Source organism: Chinchilla lanigera, unplaced genomic scaffold, assembly GCF_000276665.1.
Source record: "Chinchilla lanigera isolate Chin_1 unplaced genomic scaffold, ChiLan1.0 scaffold00154, whole genome shotgun sequence".
Classification (NCBI taxonomy): Eukaryota; Metazoa; Chordata; class Mammalia; order Rodentia; family Chinchillidae; genus Chinchilla; species Chinchilla lanigera.
The window spans coordinates 1,601,048-1,623,042 of record NW_004955555.1 but is presented as its reverse complement, the minus strand read 5'-3'; the positions used below and the strand labels follow the sequence as shown (position 1 = coordinate 1,623,042).

General features: G+C 39.0%; 1 protein-coding gene across 13 annotated transcripts in view; it reads right to left on the bottom strand.

The window, feature by feature from the left end:
- Positions 1-7,039: 7,039 nt before the first annotated feature.
- LOC102023400 (zinc finger protein 45) overlaps positions 7,040-21,995 on the bottom strand; it is a 32,704-nt gene continuing 17,748 nt past the window's right edge. The window contains exons 1-6 of one of the 13 annotated variants that reach the window (XM_013508738.1): positions 20,260-20,628; positions 19,751-19,963; positions 18,043-18,152; positions 15,827-15,888; positions 13,848-13,974; positions 7,040-9,192 (exon numbers count right to left, since the gene is read on the bottom strand). In XM_013508738.1, coding sequence (XP_013364192.1) covers positions 7,043-9,192; positions 13,848-13,974; positions 15,827-15,841 — 2,292 coding nt within the window. In that variant the 5' untranslated portion in view covers positions 15,842-15,888; positions 18,043-18,152; positions 19,751-19,963; positions 20,260-20,628 and the 3' untranslated portion in view covers positions 7,040-7,042. Of the gene's footprint in view, positions 9,193-13,847; positions 13,975-14,393; positions 14,632-15,826; positions 15,889-18,042; positions 18,153-18,332; positions 18,378-19,750; positions 20,629-21,995 lie in introns of those variants that run through there. The other 12 variants (XM_013508739.1, XM_013508740.1, XM_005412465.2 and 9 more) reach the window with 12 other exon arrangements.

Sequence of the window (21,995 nt, the reverse complement as noted above, 5' to 3'; positions counted from 1 at the left end):
AACTATTACAAATTGTGCTGCGATAAACATGGGTGATACCACATATATCACTGTGGTATGATACTTTTAATTCTTCTGGGAAGATAAACAGGAGAAAATCTGGGTTGAATGGGACCTCTAATCCTAGTTTTTAAAGGATGCTCCACACTGATTTCCACAATGCTTGCATAAATCTATACTCCCACCAACAGTGGACAGGGGTTCCTTTTTCCCCACATCCCTGCAAGCATTTGTTATCAGTTGATTTTTTTATTATAGCCATTCTTTCTGGGGTGAGATAGAATCTCAGTGCTGTTTTAATTTGCATCTCGAGAATGACCGATGAGGTTGAATATTTTTTCATGTATTTACATGCCACTTTTCTTTCATCTGAGAAGTTTGTATTCATCTCAGATGCCCAGTTTTGGATTGGGTCTTTGAATTTGGGGGGGGGTCTGATGTTTTTCAATTCTTTTTATATTCTAGATAAAAGTCTTTTGTCTGAGGAATAACTGGCTATAAATTCTTCCCACTCTGTCTTTTCACTTTGTTGGTGATTTCTTTTGTTGTGCAAAACCATTTTAATAAGGCAAGATCCCATTCGTTGATTTTTAATATTTCCCTTGCAGTCTGGATTCTGTTTATGAAGTCTCTGCAGTCTGGATTTTATGACGTCTCTGCCTACACCTACGTCTTCAAGATTTCTACCTATTTTCTTTCCCGTAAATTTAGTGTTTCCATTTTAATATTTACAGCTTTCATCCATTGTTATTTTTGTTTAGTGCATGGTGATAGACATGGGTCTAGTTCTAGTCTTCAGCATGTGGAAAGCCCATTTTTTTAGGGCAACATTTATCAAAGAGTCTATTTTACTTCTAGTGAACATGTTTGGCTCCTTTGTCAAAGATAAGGTGGCTGGATGTCTTGGGAGTTGGGTTTGCATCTTCTATTCTGTTCCACTGATTCTTAGGCCTGTTTTTTTTTTTTTTTCCCTGCCCCATACCATGCTGATTTTATAACAGTTGTTTTTTTTTTTTTCCCTGCCCCATACCATGCTGATTTTATAACAGTAGCTTTGTAGTATAATTTCAGGTCTGGGGTTGTGATGCCCCCTGACTTACCTTTGTTGCCCAGAACTGCTTTTGCTATTGTCTCTTCTGCTTCCAAATGAATTTTAGGAGTGTTTTCTCTATATCTGTGATATGCTAATGGTAGTTTGGGATTGCATTAATTCTGTATATCAGTTTTGGAAGTACAGCTATTTTCACTATGTTGGTTCTCCCTATCCATAATCAAGGAATAGCTTTCAATTTTCCTATATCCTGTTTAATTTCCTTTTTTAGGGCACCATAATTTTCACTGTATAGATCTTTTACATCCTTTGTTGGATTGATTCCAAAATATTTCTTTTTTTAGATGTAAAGGGTATGCTTTCTCTAATTTTTCTGAGTGTGTTGCTTGTGTACAGGAATACTATTGAGTGCTGACTTTGTATCCCGCTACACTTACTGAATTTGGGTATTAAATCTACACATCTTTTGGTGTTTTTTGAATCTTCTATGTAAAACATCATGTCATCTGCAAATAGTGATAATTTCACTTCTTCCTTTCCTATCTTTATTCCTTTTCTTTTGTCTAATTGCTGTGGCTAATGTTTCCAGAACTATATTGAATAGAAATGGTGATACTGGACATCCTTGTATTGTTTCTGACTTTAGAGTGAAAGCTTTCAGTTTTTAACCATTTAATATGTTTGCTGTTGGTCTGTCATACATGATTTTTGTAAGATTGAGGTAAAGGCCACCTACTCCAATTTTCTGCAGGGTTCTTCTGAATGGGTGTTGGACTTTATCAAATGTTTTTTCTGCATCTATTGAGATGATCATGTGATTTTTGTCTTTGGTTCTGTTAATATGGTGTATTACATTTATTGATTTGCATATGTTAAGCCATCCCTGCATCCCTGAGATGAATCCTACTTGGTCATGGTACATGATCTTCCTAATGATTTGCTGCATTGTTTGCCAGTACCTTATTGAGGATTTTTCCATCTATTTTCATTAGGGAGATTGGCCTACAGTTTTCCTTTTTGGTTGCATTCTTCTCTGGTTTTAGAATCATGAGGCTGAATTATGGGAAGAGAAAATAGGTAGAAATAGGTAGAAATCTTTCTCTTCTCTTACAGGAAGAGAAAATAGGTAGAAATCTTGAAGACGTAGGTCTAGGCAGAGACGTCATAAACAAAATCCAGACTGCAAGGGAAATATTACAAAGAATCAACAAATGGGATCTTGCCTTATTAAAATGGTTTTGCACAACAAAAGAAATCACCAACAAAGTGAAAAGACAGAGTGGGAAGAATTTATAGCCAGTTATCCCTCAGACAGAAGACTTTTATCTAGAATATATAAAGAATTGAAAAAAATCAGACCCCTCCAAATTCAAAGACCCAATCCAAAACTGGGCATCTGAGATGAATACAAACTTCTCAGATGAAGGTAATTCTTGCCAAGTCTTTAGGGTAATACTTGCTTCCAGGAATGATTTTGGAAGTACTTCCCTTTCAATGTCTTTAAAGTTTCATCATTAGTGGCATTAATTCTTCTCTAAATTTCTTGTAAAATTTGACAGTAAATCCGTCAGGACCTGAGCTTTTGTTTGTTGGTAAATTTTCAATTATGTTTTTAATTTCATTGACTGATCTCAGGTGATTCTGAACTTTTATATCTTCTTGATTTAGTCTTGGCCATTCAACTGTCTAGGAACCTGCCCATTTCTTGTTTTCCATCTTATTAGAATATAGGTTCTCATAGTAGATACTGATGATCTCCTGGATTTCTGTGGGAATCTGTCGTGATTTACCTCTTTTCATTCCTAGTTGCTTGAATTTGTGGGGTTTTTTTGTTTTGTTTTGTTTTGTTTTTTTACTTTTTCATGAGGTTGGCTAATGGTTTATCAATTTTACTTACTCTTTCAAAGAACCAACTTTTAGATTCATTTATTCTTTGTATTGTTTTCTTAGTCTCTATTGCATCAATTTCTGCTCTTATCTCTATCATCTTCTCATATGAAGTGTGGGTTTGATTTGTTCTTTTTCTAGAAGGTTAAGGTTCAACATTAGGCTATTTGAGCTCATACTGTTTTCCTGATGTGTGAGTTCATTGCTGTAAATTTCCCTTAGAGGACTGCTTTCATTGCATCCCATAAGTTTTGGTATGTTGTAACAGCATTATCATTTAATGGAATATACAGTTTAATTGTCTTTAATTTCCTGTGACTCATTGGTTGTTCAGAAGGGTGCTTAATTTCCATGTTTATGTAGTGTTTGTGATTTCCTTTGTCACTGATTTCATTTCATTGCACTATGATCAGAGTATGCATGGGATAATTTCAATTACTCTACATTTTCTTAAATGTGTTTTGTTAGCTAATATATGGTCTATTTTGGAGAATGTTCCATGTGCAGCTGAGAAGAATGTGTATTCTTGTTTTGGGGTGGAACATTCTATAGATATCTACCAGGTCTGTTTACTCACAGGCTTGGTTTAAGTCTAATATGTCCTTGGTGATTTTTTTCTAGTTGATCTATTTGTGAGAGCAGGGTTTTTTTGTCTAGTTGATCTATCTGTAAGAGTGGGGTTTTTTTTTGTCTAGTTGATCTATTCACGAGTGGGGTTATGTTAGTACAATTATGTTAGTACTTATTTGGTTTTTCATGTCTGTTAATATTTCTTTTATGTAGTTGGATGAATGTGTGCTTGGTGCATATTTATTTTTGTTATCTCTTCTTGGAGTTTTTCCTTAACAAGTATGTAATGACCTTATCTCTTTTGATCAGTTTTGGCTTAAGGTTTGCATTGTCTGCAAATAGAATAGCGACCCCTGCTTTTTTCTGGGTTCCTGTGGCATGAAGAATTGTTTACCATCCTTTTACTTTTAGTGTACAAATTTCTTTTTGGGTTAAATGTTTCTTTTTTTGTGTGCTGGAAATCGAACTCAAGACCTTGCACTTAAAAAAAAAAAAAAAAGACCTTGCCAGGCAGGGACTTGTGCCACTGAGCTAGATCCCTAGTCCCTAAATGTGTTTCTTGAATGCAACACATTGGTGGATCTTCTTGATCCATTCTGCCAGTCTCTTTTTTTTTAATTGGTGAATTGAGACCATTTACATTGATGGTTATAACTGGTATGTATTGGCTTATTTTTTCATGTTGTTTTCCTGTTTTGAAAGTTTTTCATAAAGGGCCAGATGACAAATTTCTCAGTTTTGTGGGCCATACTGTCACAACTGTCACTGCAGCAACAAAGCAGCCACAGAAACATAAACTAAGCATTACAATATACCAGTAAAATTTTAACTGCACTAGGCTGGATTTGCCAGAGGAAGTAGTTTGCCAATCCTTGGCTTAATCCAGTAAAATACAAATTACCTTGAGAGTTGGTGAATTACAATGATATCTACTTAGAACAACAAAACATCAAAGGCCCAGGACCTGTGTCATCTAACACAGTTTGGGGTACCACAACCTGACATACTTAGCATGTAAAGGTGTGATCCAAGAAATCACAGGAAATTATGGAAACCTACCTTTTCCATTGTATATATACTTCATCAAAACCCCTTAACAAGTAAGCTTTAAATATCACTGAGATTCCTAAGAAATAAATGGGCTTTGATCCTACTTAACAGTATGTTTTCATGACTAGACTCCACTGGCATCAAGCTGTCTTCTCCCTATGCACTTTTTATAAAAATCCTTGTTATATTTTATTTCCAGAACTTAATTGACTCCTTTCATATTCAGGATTTGCCCTGCAACTTTGTAAACATTTTCCATCATTTTCCCCACAGTGCAAGTCTCTTGGCCAGACAGTATTTAGAAAGACTCACTAGTTCTCCCAACCAGACCAGGCACTTGAAATACCACTGCCCTGGGCTATCCACTTAGCCAGTATGGAAGTCTAACAAGAATTAGGAGGCATCAATTCCTTATACTGGAGTTACACTAAAACCATCTAGGCTATATAAACTTATGCCTAAAGTATTAGTCAAAAATATATACTCTTATTCATCAGTACATCTGTATATTTCAACTACACAATTTCTTTTATAACTGACTTCAAGTTCCACTCTTTAATTTTGGCTTTATAAGCCACTTTATCCCTTAATTACAAGATATTAATATTTTAATAATTTTTCAAATTATACTCTGCACCTTTACTACTGTAATAGTATTTCATGGAAGTTAAATGTGGAAAACAATCCTGCATTCTCTGTATTCATATACAGGTGAATAACCTCCCACACAACTGGGTGCACTAATCACTAAGAGTTAAGGTTATGTGATGACCCTAAACTACACTATTCTTCTATGTCATAATTCTTGATAGTAACTTTAATGTATTTGTTATTGCAGGAGTAGATAAAATGTTAAATTCTTACTGAAATATCTGGGAGTATCCGATAAATGTGCAACTTTTTAATGTATGTTAACATTTTAAATTAAAAAATCTCTTGAACACTTTTCATGTTCACAACACAGTAAAATCACTATTGTGCTTGTTATTCATTTCTTCTATTTAAGTTTCCTAATTATAAGTTCCTACTCTATCAAAGGGATGAACATTATCAGTGGTGGCAAACCTATGGCATGTGTGCCTCAATGGGCTGTTTGTTATCACTGAAAGCTCCAAAAGGTTTACCATCACTGTTTTATACTCTGATCAACACCTCTTCCAGGTGTCTTTTTCCTACTCCCACTACTAGGAGAAAGAGAATCATTCATAAACAAATAATGTTTGATAAAATTTATCCAATTCTAACAATTTTTGTCCTTTTTTCTCAGGGTAGGGAAAGGTAGAATGCGGGGTAGAGAACTTGACTATCACCTGCAAATAGCGTCTACTAAAGTTTTGGTAAAAGTAACACTAAAGCTCTTGGAAGCCAACCATGTCAAATTCTGGATGAAAATGTGGAAATAAAAATTATCAATTTTGAGCTGGGCATTGTGGCACATGCCTGTAATCTCAGGACTCAGGAGGCTGAGGTACAAGGATCACTCCAAGTTGAAGGCCAACCTGGGCTACATAGTGAGTGCAAGGCCAGCCTAAACTACATAGTGAAACCATGTCTCAAAAAACAAAACAAAAAACCCCAATATTTGCTATAAAATGTTTATCCTTAGTGACTTTGTCTGATAAACTTCCACATTAACAGTACTGAAAAAATAGTAGTGTAATATCAGTGCCTCTTTTTTTTTGAGACAGGGTCTCACTATTTAGTTCAGGTGGGCCTCAAACTTGCAGCGATCCTCCTGCTGCAGCTTCCCTAGTGCTGGGATTACAGGTGTGAGCCCCCACACATGGCTGGGTGCAGTGTACTGTTATTACAAGATGAATAAAATTCATTTTCAGTCTATCATGTCACAAGAGAAATAACTGTATTGTATAAAATCCACAGAGCACTAAAGTTCAACAGGTTATAAGCCAACTTGATAACACTGGGGGTGGGCTGGGGATTTAGCTCAGTGAAATATGCACCTGCCTGGCAAGTGCAAGGTCCTGAAAAAGAAGAAGAAAAAGAAAATGATAACGCTAGGGAGGACAGTTGCTAATCATAACAGGGAAATGCCAAAGTAATACTATAAATTGTATTACTGAGTGATTTTCTATTTCAACTTAGCTCCCTGAATTAACTTCATTACTTTCAAGTTTTCTAAATACCAATTCACAGTATTCTGGAGGTAATCTCAAAACAATTTTCAAATATCACACTTTGCCACTAATGTAATAAACACTGAGCACCTTTAAACTATCTTACAATACTGATTGTGTAGATTACCAGCAATCGCTGCCATTATGGAATTAAAGTTTTAGGGAACACTAAGGCCTCTCTTCTGAGTAACACTTGAGAAAGGTCAATGTTCTGACTACATCTCTTATAATAATTTTAAGAGTTCTTTCTGCTGCATACTCTGAGCCACAGTGGCAAGAACAGCCATAGAAAAGACAAATGAAACAAGTTTTCTTCTGAAATGTGAGGGTAAAAATTCACGACACATCTTCAAAAACATTTTATAGAACTTTGTTCTTGTGTGAATTCTCTGTCCTTACCAACATTATTTTTATAAGACTTATCACCAACATGAATTCTGTGATGAATTGTAAGATTTGATCGCCAACTGAAGCTCTTACTACATATCTCACAGGTGTAAGGTTTCTCTCCCGTGTGAACTCTCTGATGAGATTGCAGTTGTGAGGACCGACTGAAGACTTTACCACACACATCACATTTATATGGTTTCTCTCCAGTGTGGACACTCTGGTGAAGCTGAAGACTTGAAGCCTGACTGAAGAACTTACCACACTCCCCACACTTGTATGGTTTTTCTCCAGTGTGGACTCTCTGATGCATGTCAAGATTCAAGCTCCATTTGAAGCCCTTTCCACACTCCTCACATTTGTATGGCTTTTCGCCAGTGTGGACTTTTTGGTGGGCTTGAAGGTGTGAGCTCCGACCAAAGTTTTTCCCACATTCTTCACAATTAAACGGCTTTTCTCCACTGTGGACTCTTTGATGGGCCAAAAGATTTGAGGCCTGCCTGAAGACCTTCCCACATTCCTCACAATTATATGGTTTCTCTCCTGTGTGAATTCTACAATGAATTTTAAGATCTGCTCTTCGACTGAATCCCTTTCCACATTCTTCACATTTGTATGGTTTCTCTCCAGTGTGAATCAATTGGTGAATCTGAAGTCGTGAGCTCTGATTGAAGCCCTGTCCACACTCCTCACACTTGAAAGGTTTTTCTATACTGTGGGCCTTCTGGTGGATTTGAAGATAGGAACTCTGACTGAACCCCTTCCCACATATCCCACATTTATAGGGCTTCTCTCCTGTGTGGACCACTAGATGAACTTGATAATGCGAGTTCCTCCTGAAGCTCTTCCCGCACTCCTCACATTTGTATGGTTTCTCTCCAGTATGGACTCTCAGGTGGGCTTGAAGATTTGAACTCAGAGTAAAGCCTTTACCACATAGAGTACAGATGTATGATTTCTCTCCAGTGTGGACTCCTTGATGGGCTTGAAGACTTGAAGGCCGACTGAAGCCTTTACCACATTCCTCACACTTATAGGGTTTTTCTCCTGTGTGGACCCTCTGATGAATGTAAAGATTTGAGCTACAAATGAAATGCTTCCCACACTCCTCACATTTGTATGGCTTCTCTCCTGTATGTACTCTCTGATGGGACTGAAGATGTGAATTCCGACTAAAGCTCTTGGCACATGCATTACATTTGAACGGTTTTTCCCCAGTGTGGACTCTCTGATGGTCCTGAAGATGACAGGCCTGACTGAAGGACCTCCCGCACGCCTCACAACTATAAGGCTTCTCGCCTGTGTGGACCTTACTGTGAACAGTAAGGGCTGATCTACGACGGAAATCTTTCCCACACTGCCCACATTTGTATGGTTTCACCATTGCGTGAACTTTCTGATGTGTCTGTAGATGTGAGCTCTCACTCAATTCCTTACCACACTCAGGTTTTTCTCCCAGGTCAGCCCTCCGATGAACACAAAGAACTGAGCTATTTGGGGAACCCTTTCCACATTCAATACACATCTGAGATTTCTCTCCAGCGTGTGATTGCTGCTGAGGATCAAGGCTAGAGAGATCAGTGAAGACAAGTTTCTGTCCTGGGTGAGTCATCTTATGCTGATAAAACGTTGAACTCTGTATGTTATTTTCCTCATAATCATTGGAACTATAAGATTTTTCACTTTTGTATATTCTATGATCATCATGGTGACTTGAAATCCAGCTGACGTGGTCAACACCTTGTTTACGTTGACACAGTTTATGTTTCATGGAAATCTGCTGACATCTATTCTGAATATTCTGTGATTCAGTCAAGGAAGTTTTCCTCCATGAATTCAGGGTTTTAAAAGTTGAAAATTCTGGATCTCCAGTATCCTTGAGAACATCTGTTTCATGATTTTCTAGACAGTTTTCATCTTCAGAAATTTGAATACATAGTCCTACCCCAACATGGCAGATGGGATCACCTTGTATGTGGAATTGAGAATTATTTATCATGGAGTTGTGAAACGTGGTTAAGTCATTTGTAATTTGTTGCCAGATTTGCCAGCAGGAAAGCTCTTCATGGGATCTTCTGTCTTGAATAGTCCTTAATTCACTTTGTTTATTCTCTAAGGACAAACAATTTAGAGATATAGACAAGTGTAAGTTTTATTCAAAGATTCATACTTAGGACACAGCAAGAGACTTTAATGAATTTCAGGATGGCTCAGGTTATCTTTTTCATCATATATGAAGTTTTCTGATTTATACTCTGGCAGAAACCAAGAGATTAAAAAGAAAAGAAAAACAAACCAAGAAGTGATCCAGTAAACTCCCACTACTCAGTATTAATGAAACTCATTTAAAAATACAATTATTGACATACTACTTGATGGAGACCACCACTACAAAGTGGCTCTGAGCAGGATTTCATATTAACCAATTGGTTTTCCATGTTTACTTGTGAGTTGTCCAAAGCTTAGGTACCTTGTCTAGAGATGGGCAGAGGACTCATAGTAAGTGAACCTCTACGAGTTACTAGTCACTACTGAGGCCTGTATTGGCCTGTGAAGCTGTGACGCCTCAAAGGACACAAGAAGGCCACAGGGTGAGGACTTTTGGCTCCAACCTCAATTAACTAAAAGGAGACTGTAGCTGCAGGCTCCACACGCCTACAATAAATGCCAAGCTAAAGATAAGGTAGTTCTCCTGACTGACATAATATTTCCCAAGTTGCTGCTAGATTCCTGGGTTTTCTTGAGTTTCCACCTCCTTTGTTTGAAAACCTAATAAATATTGGCTGACCAGAGAAGTCTTTGTCTTAACCCAGAGAATCTCAAATTCTGTAAGAGCTGGACCCTCCTGAAGCCCTAAAATCATTTCAGTTGTCTCATTTATTTAAGCCCTTGCCATCCACTCATTTGGGAGATTTCAGGCCTGATCAGCCCACAATAACTAAGTGTTATTAACTCGATAACTACCTAAATCCTTTAAAATTATATGTCTTTCCTACCACAACAAGATATCAGTAAAGATAAAATTCTGTGGAGCTCAGAGCTTCATAACCACTGCTCCGAACAGTGTCCGGGAGTTAGATGGTACTAGAACAATGCATGGATAGATGAATTCCAGTTTGATTTCTAGGATTCTGTACTGCTACTAAGCCTATGTTTAAGTTTGAGCTAATGCATATGCAGAAGAGCATTTTGAAGTTACATATTTGAAATACAAGGGCTAGGAAGTGCAGTGTTGCCAAGAAGGCAAAAAGTTATACCTTATACCCGAGGCAGTGGCACAACAAATAAATCAGTGCCTAGGAAAAAATTAGGCGGTAAGAATCAGCTGGGGTGAATCATGAAGACTGGTGCACTGAGTCCTCCTGACTTTTTTTTTTTTTTTTTTAATTTCAGTGCTGAGCATTGAATTTAAGACTCAAGGTCTCACACAGGCTAGGCAAGAGTTCTACCATGGAGCTACAGCATCAGCCTCTTTCAGAGGTCTTTGTACTGTCTCTCTAGCATGATTCTACTTCCCCAAGAAAGAGTCCAAATTCAGAGACAACTGCGGAACAGGAAGAAAATGTTCAAATGCGAAGGGGAACTAGGGAGGGAGGAGGGGAAAGGAAGGGAAAAGGAAACAAGAAAAGAAGGAAAACATGGAAACTAAGCTTTTGTGTAAATAGGGAGGGGAAGAGGGGTTGAAGGGAAGGTAAGGGAAAAGGGGAGAAAAAAAGAATCAAAATAGATCATGTACAGATACAAATTCCCTATGATGAACGTGATTATTATGTATACCTAAAATGTACCAATAAACTTTTTATTTTTTCTTTTTGGTTTTTTTGAGACAAGATCTTGCTATGTAGTTCAGACTGGCTTTGAACTGACTATGTAGCCCAGGCTGGCCTCAAACTCCCAGCAATCCTCCTGCCTCAGCATCCCAAGTGCTGGGATTACAGGCATGCACCACCATGCCCAGCTTGTACCAATAAACTTCGTTAATTAAAAAAATTCAGAGACAAAGAAAGGATACTGTTTCTTTGATAGCATGCAAAATTCTAAATATACTGTAGATTTATTTTGCTTTTAACAATGTGTTTTCCTATTTGTTTTTTTAAACAAGATTGTTTTTCAGATTAATAAATGAAGTATATTAGTGAACTATGAAATAAGCTTAATAGCTCTTAATAAATATTTAGAAGAAATAGATTAAAAATAGAGATCTGACACAAGCAGTGATGGTGTCACTGCATGAAATGCCTTCTAAGGTCATATAAATCTATATACATACAGAATGTTTGTAGAAATAACAATGAAAGATCCATTCCTTGTAGTAGTTATGGACTTTGGAAGAAGCAAATGGGATGGAGTGCGGCAAATATTTTAAGGGAAAGGCTAATTCACAGTTAGCTATATTCCGAGGCTTTTTCTTCTCTGTTATGAGATAAGGAAACAGAACTTTATTTCTTTTTATGCATAAATACCTAAGTAGACAAAATATTCCCTCTTCAAATGAATATGCTCTGCTGTAACTGCTGAAATGAAGTCCCTGAGAAAGTATGCTATGCTGTTTGGTTACTATTATAATGCTACAGGTTCCCCAAGATGTGGATCAACTTGAACAGATACGCAAACACACATATACACCCTCCTACAAATTAGAATTAGATTAGGAATTCATCGGAAGACAAAAAATATTATTTACCCTGGTGTGTTTATTAGCTATGGAGGACAGCTTTTCATATCCATTAACTCATTCATTTATTCACCTAATATTCACCCTGTCATGTACTGCGACTGCTGTAAGAACTGAGAAAACAGCAAAAAACATAAGGCAAAAGTACTACACTCCTAAAGATTACAGTCCCATATATGAGGTGATGATTGATGTTTACACAGAAATAACGGAGGGCACTGAGAGTAAAGGGAGAACTGTATTTTTGGGGTGATCAGAAGACGCTCATGATACTAAAAATGAGCCAAGGGGCTGGGCATGTAGCTCAGTGGTGAAGCACTTGCTTAGCATGCACAAGGCCCTGGGTTCAGTCCTCAATACTGGAAAAACACACACACACAATAACAACAGAAAGCAGACTTGAATGAAGGAAAGAAAGGGAGCGGGAGGATTAGAGGTGAATGAGTATTCCAGGCAGAGAGAGCGCACAAAGGGCTCTGGCGCAGAAGTGACCTTGGCTAGTCTAAGAAACTGCAAGGAGGACAGTGTGGCTGGAAAAAGTGAACATGAGGGAGAGGACAGAAGAGGGGTAGTGGAGGATGAAGACCTAACCACAAAGGACTCTATTAGCCACTTTTTAGGCAGACGTTTTACTCTAGGTAGAATATGCACAACAAGCCAGGCGTGGTGGCACACGCCTGTAATCCCAGCACTCAGGAGGCTGAGGCAGGAGGATTGCTGCCAAGTTTGAGACTAGCCTGGGCTACAAAGTGAGCTCAAGGCCAGCCTGAACTGCATAGCGAAACCTGTCTCAAAAAGACCAAAAAAACAAAAACAAAAACAAAAACAAAAAATTGCATAACAGAATTTTGGGCAAGGGAGTAACACACTCTAACCTAAGGCTAAACGATCACTTTGGCTGCCACGTAGGCAATAGGAAGTAGGAGAGGAAGAGGGAGGGAGTAGGGCAATGAGTAACAAAGCTGCTCCAATAATCCAGAAGAGAGCTGGCAGTCTGGGCCAGGGGACAATAACAAGGGTGATGAGCAAAGCAGACAGACAATGAACTGCAACAAGTTATAACTGCTTGGTCCTTACGTAAATTTCTTTCTCTTTGGGTTTCTGCCTTCATCACCCAAAGCTTCTCTTTTCTTTCTACATGTGAACTGTCTCCTTCGAAGAGCTGATGCTCTAGGAACATGTAGCATTATATAAGCTTAAAACAAACACACTAGAACTAAAATGTATTAAAAAATCTGAGCTTCAACAGCACACCAAAGATACTGAAAACTATCTTTTAAAACTTTCCCTCGAACCCATGACCCACTGAAGAATACTGCTTATTTCATGACTGACACATGTACATAATTTATATTAACAAATAAAAATTCTGAATGATCTTTTTCTTTTTTTTTTTTTTCTGCTACCGGGAATCAAACTCACGACCTCGCACTTGCCAGGCAGGCGCTGTGCCTCTGAGCTAAATCCCCAGCCCCTGAATGACCGATTTTTAATTAATGCCTGTTTGCATCAATTCTCTTCCCATTGGCTCTCATGTTACTCATCCATTTGGCCAGTTTTTAATGCAATATGTATCATTCTTCCGGAGCAGCACTCATTTTCATTAGAAATTGCTCATAGGAGCCTGGGTATATAGCTCAGTGGCAAGAGATCTGCCCAGCATGTAAGACAGGAAAACTGCCGGTAGGATTCAGTAATCAACTGGTTTTGTAATTCACTAATGAGACAAGAATGAAATTTGAAAAATAGACAGGAAATAGCAGTATATTGTCCATTCAAGTTTTTTTTTAACAAAATAAAACTGAAAAAATATCCTGAAATATCCTGTTCACAAGGAATTAGCTATGAAGGTATCACTTTAAGAGCCCCAAAGTAGGCGTGGTGGCACAGAGCTATAATCCCAGCACTGAGGAAGTTGAGGCAAGAGAACTGCTGTGAGTTCAAGGCCAGTCTGAGCAACACAGTGAGTTCAAGGCCAGCCTGATCTACATAGTGAGACCCCTGTCTCAAAAAAAAAAAAAAAAAAAAAAAGAGCTCCAAAGTTTTAAAACTCCAAGGTCACAAAGATATTCCAGAGGGAGGCTGTCCTCACCCACTGAGACGAGGTTCCTGAAATTTTCCACCATCACGTCTTGGTACAGCTTCCTCTGGGCAGAGTCCAGCAGCCCCAGCTCCTCCTCAGTGAAGGCCACAGCCACGTCCTTGAAGGTCAGTGCTTCCTACAACAAACACGCACACAGCACCCATGTAACAACATCCACTGGAAGAGGGGTGGCCCGAGTGGGGAGAATGGGTGGGAAGTTTCTCTGGATTCTGAACCATTTGTAGATTTTTCTGCTCCTTTTCCTTCCAACTCATGATGCCGTACGCTAATTTTCCTCTGCCTTACTAAAAATGCTATCAGAAAGCTTTGAATATTTACCTGGTGCTCTTAAAGAGCACTGTAATATGTACTCTCTAAACATCTAACCGCTGCACCCTGCACTAAAAAACGTTTACATTTTCATTTACATCACTTAATTCCCAGACTTATTTACTAATGTAGTTCCCACAGTGTCTGATAGCAACCGCCTTCCCACTGAGGCCGGAGCCAAGTGAGAAGTAGCACAACATGTTCAGACAAACCAAAACGGCATACCAGACCTCTGAATGACATACGGTTTCTGCCTGGAATACAACACCATGGTTCCTCAGTTTTCCATGACAGCCTCAGTGAGTTCCTCTTTTTTCGCAACCCCCTTTCTTTATGTTTATAGTGAAGATGAGACCAAGTATGTGGGCATCCTGTTGCTCCGGGGCATAGCTGGAGTGACGGAGCATGCGTGCTTAGCAGGTCTATGTAGTACTAACAGACGTCTTACACTAAGGTCACATATTACTTTGATTAAAAAAAAACAAATACAAAGGACCTAGGCATGGTGATACAGGCCTGTAATCCTACCATTCTAGCCTGCTTCCCTAGGAGAATGGCTAATTTGAGCCCAGCCTGGGGAATTTAGTGATACTTTGTCTCAAGATAAAAAAGGGCAAGGAGGAGGGCAGATAGGAGAGGAGGCAGGGATATAGTTCAGTGCAAAACCCCATACATACGCAAAGGAAAAAAGAGATCAGGAATTAAAATACACACAGGGTAAGGCTTGGGCAAGGGAACTTAGAATCTGGCTGTGGTAGCACAAAAATGTCTTAACAATGTTTTCTCAAGGGGCTGGGGATTTAGCTCAGCGGCAAAAGCGCCTGCCTGGCAAGCGCAAGGTCGTGAGTTCAGTTCCCGGTACCGGAGAAAAACAAAAACAAAAAAAACCAACCAACCAACCAACAAAAAAACCAATGTTTTCTCCTGGAAGCAGAAGTCAAAACTGATGCTGTGTGCCACATTTGAATAGTCTATGAAAAATACTCAAGGTATCAAATATAGAACATTTCTTTTCAATTCGGGATACTTAGTATGTTAAGGATAAAAAAAAAGGCAGGATTTTTCAAAAATAATTCTTTCAGAAAAAGTTGAATGCAGGAAAACTGTCAGTTTAGTGTTCTTAAAAGAGCAAAATTCCTAAACTAACCACATATCTAGATAGAATAGTTTAAAAGCTGGATACACAAATTTGATAGATGTAGGATACAGGAATGAAAAATGAGTGTTACATAATATTAAAGAAGAAAACATGAATTAAATTGCATCTGGGGGCAGTTCTGTGGTAGACTGCTTGCTGCTAAGCATGCATGAGGCCAAAAGTTCAATCCCCAGCACCACAAAAAATAAAAATAAATTGTATCTATGTTATAAATACAAACATATGAATATATATGATACAGATTACAGAAATAGAAAAGCAGCCATCTTGTAAGCATAGGTTTTCTTTCAAGTCTATTGTTTTTCTACATGTCTATTTGTATTATAAAAAATGATGAAATAAAACCAAAACCAAAAGCAGTTAACTTTAAAAAGGGACAAAATGAGCACCAGGCACACTCCACAGGCCCTCAAATGCGCTGACTCCTTGACAGAGGAAAACCTGCTATCTCAGCATTAAAGTGGCATCTTTAATAGGGAGGAAGGCAAGCTCTACTCACCTTCAGTGTGCTCATTTTGAATTCTTCCTTCTGGGAAAGCACAGAGCCCTAAGGCAGCAGAGCTACAAAGAGAGAAGGTCATTGGACACCGGGTACTCGGCTCCTTGGAACCCTGCGAGCTCACAACACTGACATCAGGTACCTCTTTACCCCTTTTGGTGGCAGTCCACAGAACAGCCCATCCAAGCACACTGGGTGGCCTCAAAACCAGTGTGCCTGTGCTTGTACATTAATGATTCTCACTCTGGGACATACCCTGAGGCACTCCAGGCAGGAGCAGGCTCTGAAATTGGTATGTATGGGCTGAACGGTGGCACAGCTACTCACTAGCAGTGTCACCTTGAGGAATTTTTTTTTTTTTTTTGTCTTTTTGAGGCAGAGTTCTGCTGTGCAGTTCAGGCTGGCCTTGAGCTCACTTTGTAGCCCAGGCTGGTCTCAAACTCATAACGATTCTCCTGCCTCAGCCTCCCGAGTGCTGGGATTACAGGTGTACACCACCACACCCAGCATTGAGGAGATTATTAACATGTCCTCGCCTTAGTTCTGTCATCTGCAAGAGGGCGAGGACAATGTGAACCTCAAAGGAGAGTTGCAACATGGTCAGAGTTCCTGGAACACAGAGTTCCTTCCATAACAGCAGCCATAAGCAGGCGATAGCCTAGTTTGAAATTATCCTTAAAAATGTGATTTTACCAAAAGTCTATTTTAAGACACCTAGAGCTCACAAATTATTGCTCTTTCATGTGAAAGTTTCTTAAAACTTCTGAAAGTATCTGTGGTTGTCTTTTCAAGAATTTGCTATCTCAACAGAAATGTTTCTATGTTTTATTTCTGTGATGCTGGGGATCAAACTCAGGGCCTCACATATGCTAAGCACATAGTTATCACTGAGCTACACCCCCAGTCCTCAATATTTCTTTTTAAGTGGGAAGAGCCCTTTTGGCACTTATGTATGGAGGCTAAGAAACTAATAAAACATAAAATACTGCAATGAAGACACAACGTGACAATCTCTACCTGATTTAAATGAAAAGTGCAGGAATCTGAGTCCACATTGTTATAAATGAAGAAACATACAGTAAGTGGACATGAAGAGAAAGTAGAATACATAAGCTAATATAGGTAGAATAAAAGATAATTAGAAAATCATCAATGAATAGTATAAAAATGGTAAAAGTCTAGTGAGAAATAAGACACTTACAAAGTTTCAAAGAATTACAGAGGAAAGAATAACCTGGCAAGTACCTTAATCAAAAGAACAAAGTTCAGACCACCAGTAAGACAAACATATGAAGTGTATTCATCTCCGCAAATGACACAGAGAAGGGTGCCTCATCACTTACGTGGTACCTCTGCTCTGACAATGCACAGCTTGAATTATAAATATTAAATAAATAAAAATAGGGACATGCATGAAATAATTTCCCAATACTTTACAAAAATATCAAGAGCAAAAAGAAAAACAAATCTGAGAAACCATTCTAGATTAAAGTGACTGATGAAACAAAAACTAAGTGTAATGCATATAATTAGGCTCATCTCTCACTTGGGAAAAAAATTTCTCTCAAGGACCATTGGAAAAATTGAACAAACTGAAATATGGACTGTGGATTAGATAACAGCCTGTTATCGGTGTAATTAACTGCATTTTAACCATTGTCCTAGCTTGCTCTCAAATGCTTCAACGAGACACACACACACATACACACACAAGGAAAGCTGTGAAAAGAAAAAAAAGCAGCAGCAGCTCTGACAACTAACAGCAAGGAAGAGCAGAACTTGGTGTTTTCTGATAATCAGCAAGAATCAGGCAAGGCCACTCAATGATCACAGCAAACAAGAAGAAAAACAAAGAGCCTATAACACAGAGACATTCTACAATGACAAAACCAACCAAATGAGTATCTCTCCCGGTTAACATGGGTAATTCATTTACTTCCAGCTACAGCTCTAATCTCACCTTGCTTATCGCATTTCCTACGTAAAAATTATTATAAAATTCAGGTATCAAATTTCTTCTTGATAGCATTCAGTGCAGAACAAACACTCACTACCTAAAATTCTTCTTAAATCAGGTAACAGAAGCTAAACCCTTATAACTATCTCCTCTTAATTGCCTCTTCCCAAGACACTCCATACCTAATTCTCTGCAGTGGTGGCTTCCTTGTTACAGCAAGCTAAAACAAATTTAAGTGTCTTTGGCTACAGGTACATACCTAGGATATGTGGCAGATGGTCACTGACAGAACAAATAGGTAAAACACAATTGGTGAATCTGGGCTGGGCACATCAGATTTCTTTATGCCATCTGGCAAGTTTTCTGTAACTGTAGAATCAGATAAAAAAGTAAAAACTTAAAACAAATCAGGAATCCTCATAGTAGTAATAGTACTAGTAGTAACAACAATGGAGATAACTATAGCAATAATATTTAACACTACCCATAATTAGTAGTCAAATCTTCCCACTTCAAGAAGTCCTCTAGGCTGAGTGTGGTAGCACTCACCTGTAATCCCAGCACTTGGGAGGCTGAGGCAGGAGGATCACCTCGAGTTTGAGGTCAATCTAGGCTACATAGCGAGTTTAAGGTCAGCCTGAACTACATAGTGAGACCCTGCCTAAAAAAAAAAAAAGTAAGTCATCTGCTATAAGAATAGGGCAATGAATCCACTACCACAGTCTGAGGGAAACATATCTTCATCACTTCTAACAGAGTTCATTTGAACTGTAGACTTGCCAGGTTGCCTTCTGCTCATGTCCTGATCTTGCCAAGACTTGAGTTTGTAGAAGGGCTGGGGATATAGCTCAGTGGCATAAGCGCCTGCATGGCAAGCGCAAGGTCCTGAGTTCGATTCCCGATACCAAAAAAAAAAAAAGAAAAAAAAAAAAGGACAGTTTGTGGAAAAGAAAATATCACTGGACTAAGAAGAAGTTTACCTGGCCAGCTCATGACATCAAGCTGGGTCAATATTTTAGGCCTGAGTTTCTAGATTAAGATCCTGTTCTAGGGGCTGGGGATTTAGCTCAGTGGCAAAGCACCTGCCTGGCAAGCACAAGGTCATGAGTTTGATTCCTGGTACCAGAAGGAAAAAAAACAAAAAAAACAAAAAAAAACAAGATCCTGTTCCACATTTCTCAAACTTTAGCATACACAGGAATCAACCTTGAAATCTTGTTAAAATGTATAATCCTTGGTTTCCAGATGCACAAATTCTAAATGAGAAGGTCTTAGGTGGGGCTCATGGAGAGGCATTTCTACTTAGGTGATGCCAACACTTCTGTTTTATGGATCACAACTTCAGAAGCACTGCAGGGTACTATCAGTCGCACAGAAAACAGCCTCCACTAAGCAGACGCATACACAAGACAAAAAAGGCACTTTTGACAAAAGTCAAAAGGCACTCGGAATTGACAAAAAGGCACTCGTAATTGTTATATTTACTTCCTCAGGTTAAGGTAATTCAAATTTTTTTTTTTTTTTCCGGTACCGGGAACCGAACTCACGACCTTGCACTTGCCAGGCAGGCGTTTTTTGCCGCTAAGCTAAATCCCCAGCCCCTCAATTTTTTTTTATATATTTCTGTATTTCCTGAAATTTCCATGACTAAATGTTACTTCATGATATAAATATTACTTAAAAAAACAAAATGAAATAGTTCACAAAGCTTTTTAAACATTCATACAATAGGCAAAACCTTGTTCTCAAGATCTTCACCACGAGGTCCCAATCTGTTTTCACATGCTAGTACCTGTTGTTCCCTATGGTTCAGGGAGAATACAATAGAGATTATGAACTCAGGTCTGGACTCAGACTACCTAGTTTCACCAACAGCAGTCCTGCCACCTACAACTTGGGCACACAAGCTGTTTTCCTCTGTCTTGTCTCCTCACCTGTAGGGTAGCAAAAACAGTAGTACTACTTACCAGCGCCCCAGCGAAGGGCTTCATCTGCATAAAACCCTTAGACTGAAACTCAGAAACTAGTGCTTAATCACTTCCCAGGTCCTAGTACATGATCCACACATTCTCCAATTATGTGACTCTTTGTGGAAAAGGAAAAGTTTTACCCAAGTAGGACTCTTACTCACGTAGGCCTCCCTCCTCCTCTTCTGTGCAGTGCTTTTTGACAAATCAGGTCTGGGAGGGAATGAAGGTTGTCAAATTCCAAGACTGTGTCTCTATCTCCGATAAATTACAGTAACCCTCTACCTCCTATAATGTACATAAGGATAGGGACAACTCGGCTTCCCAGGCTTATAGAAGCTCACCGTGAAGTAGGTGAAATTACACTAGTATCGCTAACAATCCATATGCTAGGCAGTTTAAAACCTTTTAGACTCATATTTTCTCCTCTGATTATTCTGTCAGCAAGGTATAACTTCGTTCTCCCTCTCTCTCCCTCTCTTAAGAACAGCAAACGCGGATTAACTAACCCGCCCCGGAGCTACTGCAGGAAGCGGCAGGGCTGGCCCCTGGCACCGGCTCGTGGGGACCCTCGCACCCCGCGAGCCCCGGCCCAGGTCCGCCCGCGCGCGATGCACCAACTCAACGCAGCCCGCCCTGGGGAGCGCAAAACAGCAGCCTCGCCCTCCAACCTGCGCTCTTCGCCGCTCCTCTTTTTTCTCCCCTAACGCAAGACTGTTAACTGTTGGCCCCGCGGGCATTTGGGAGAAACTGAAAAGGTTCCCGAAGGAGCTGGCCCCCAAAATTACTCTAATCGTGGAAAAGATGGCTACTATGCAGTCTTCCTGGAGCGGAAGTACCGACGACTTCGAAAAATTCCCCACACTACATTTCCCAGAATGGTTCCGCATAGTCTTCCCGGAGCCGGAAGTGCCTGGGACGCCAGGAGGGCCTGGGATACATTTCCCGGAATTCAGCGGGGCCTCATGTAGGTAAAGTGTGTGAGCCTGCACACACTTTGGGACTACATGTCCCAGAATGCAACAGAGGTGACTTTCCAGTTTGTACACCTTTCATATATTTTCCGTTCCTCTCGCACAAGCTAGGATTACTTATAAGCTCTAGCCCTTTTTCAAGTATTATTTTTGTTTAGCATATTAAAGCAAATTTCAGATATGTCGTTTTGCACATAAACACTTTAGTATTCACCTATTACTAGTAGGAACATCGTTTTAAAAGCCTCAACACATGATGCAATTATTCATTTAAGAAAAGTAAAAAATATTAATAGTTTATACCCATACTCTGTTAAAAACTCATTTGTCTTAAAGGTATCTACTTAGGACAAAATGTTTGAAATCAGATCTCCAAAATGCCACCACAATGATAAAAATTATAAGGCAGTGGATCAATAAATAAAAAAACTTGGTATCTTTAAATTTTTTAATGTTCCATATTTGTTGTGGAAAACCCCCTCAAAGAACTACCCATGCTTAGAGCAACATATGGCACACAGAGAAAACACAATTTCTTTCCGCTAGAAGTAAATCTAAACCCTGGACATACTATAGTAAAATACAGTAACATAATTTAAAATACTCACTCATTTTCTTTTCTCCATGGCACTTCTATTCCTTTCATAAGCAATCATTCTAATCATTTGTTTCATGTATTTCCTCTTGGATGTGTTCTTGTGCAAAATGTAAGATAGATAGACATTGACAGACATTAACAGAGATAGTTTTTGAAGTCTACTACAATCATTAGATGGTACTGCAAGTATGACCCTGACTGAAGGAAATTAAGAAGAAAAATTGAAGCTGCCTTATAATCTAAGTAGACTTATTCAGGGTTGTCAGGGAGCCCTTGAAGAAAGGCCCTTCATATTCCATTATGATCATTACTTGAGAGTAAAATTAGTGTTGTCCAATGGGAGTCTCTTTAAGCTGGACTTCGTGCGTTTTTACATGTTCCCCCATTCTTCCCTACTTGCTGGCAGAACAAAGTGCTCTAGGCTCATTTTGTAATTTTCCTCCTTAGCCCCATGAAATCAGCCAAGTGTTTCCTCTCCCAGGATGGACACTGCTAACATTAGGACACGCCTTTCAATGAAACTGACATCATCCAAACTGTACTCTATACTCTGAAAATAATTATCTTCCAGAAATTCCACTCCCAAGTATATACTCATGAGAAATGAAATATATCCACACAAAAGATGTGTAGATAATGGTAATAGCAGCATTATTAGTCATAAAAGTAAAAA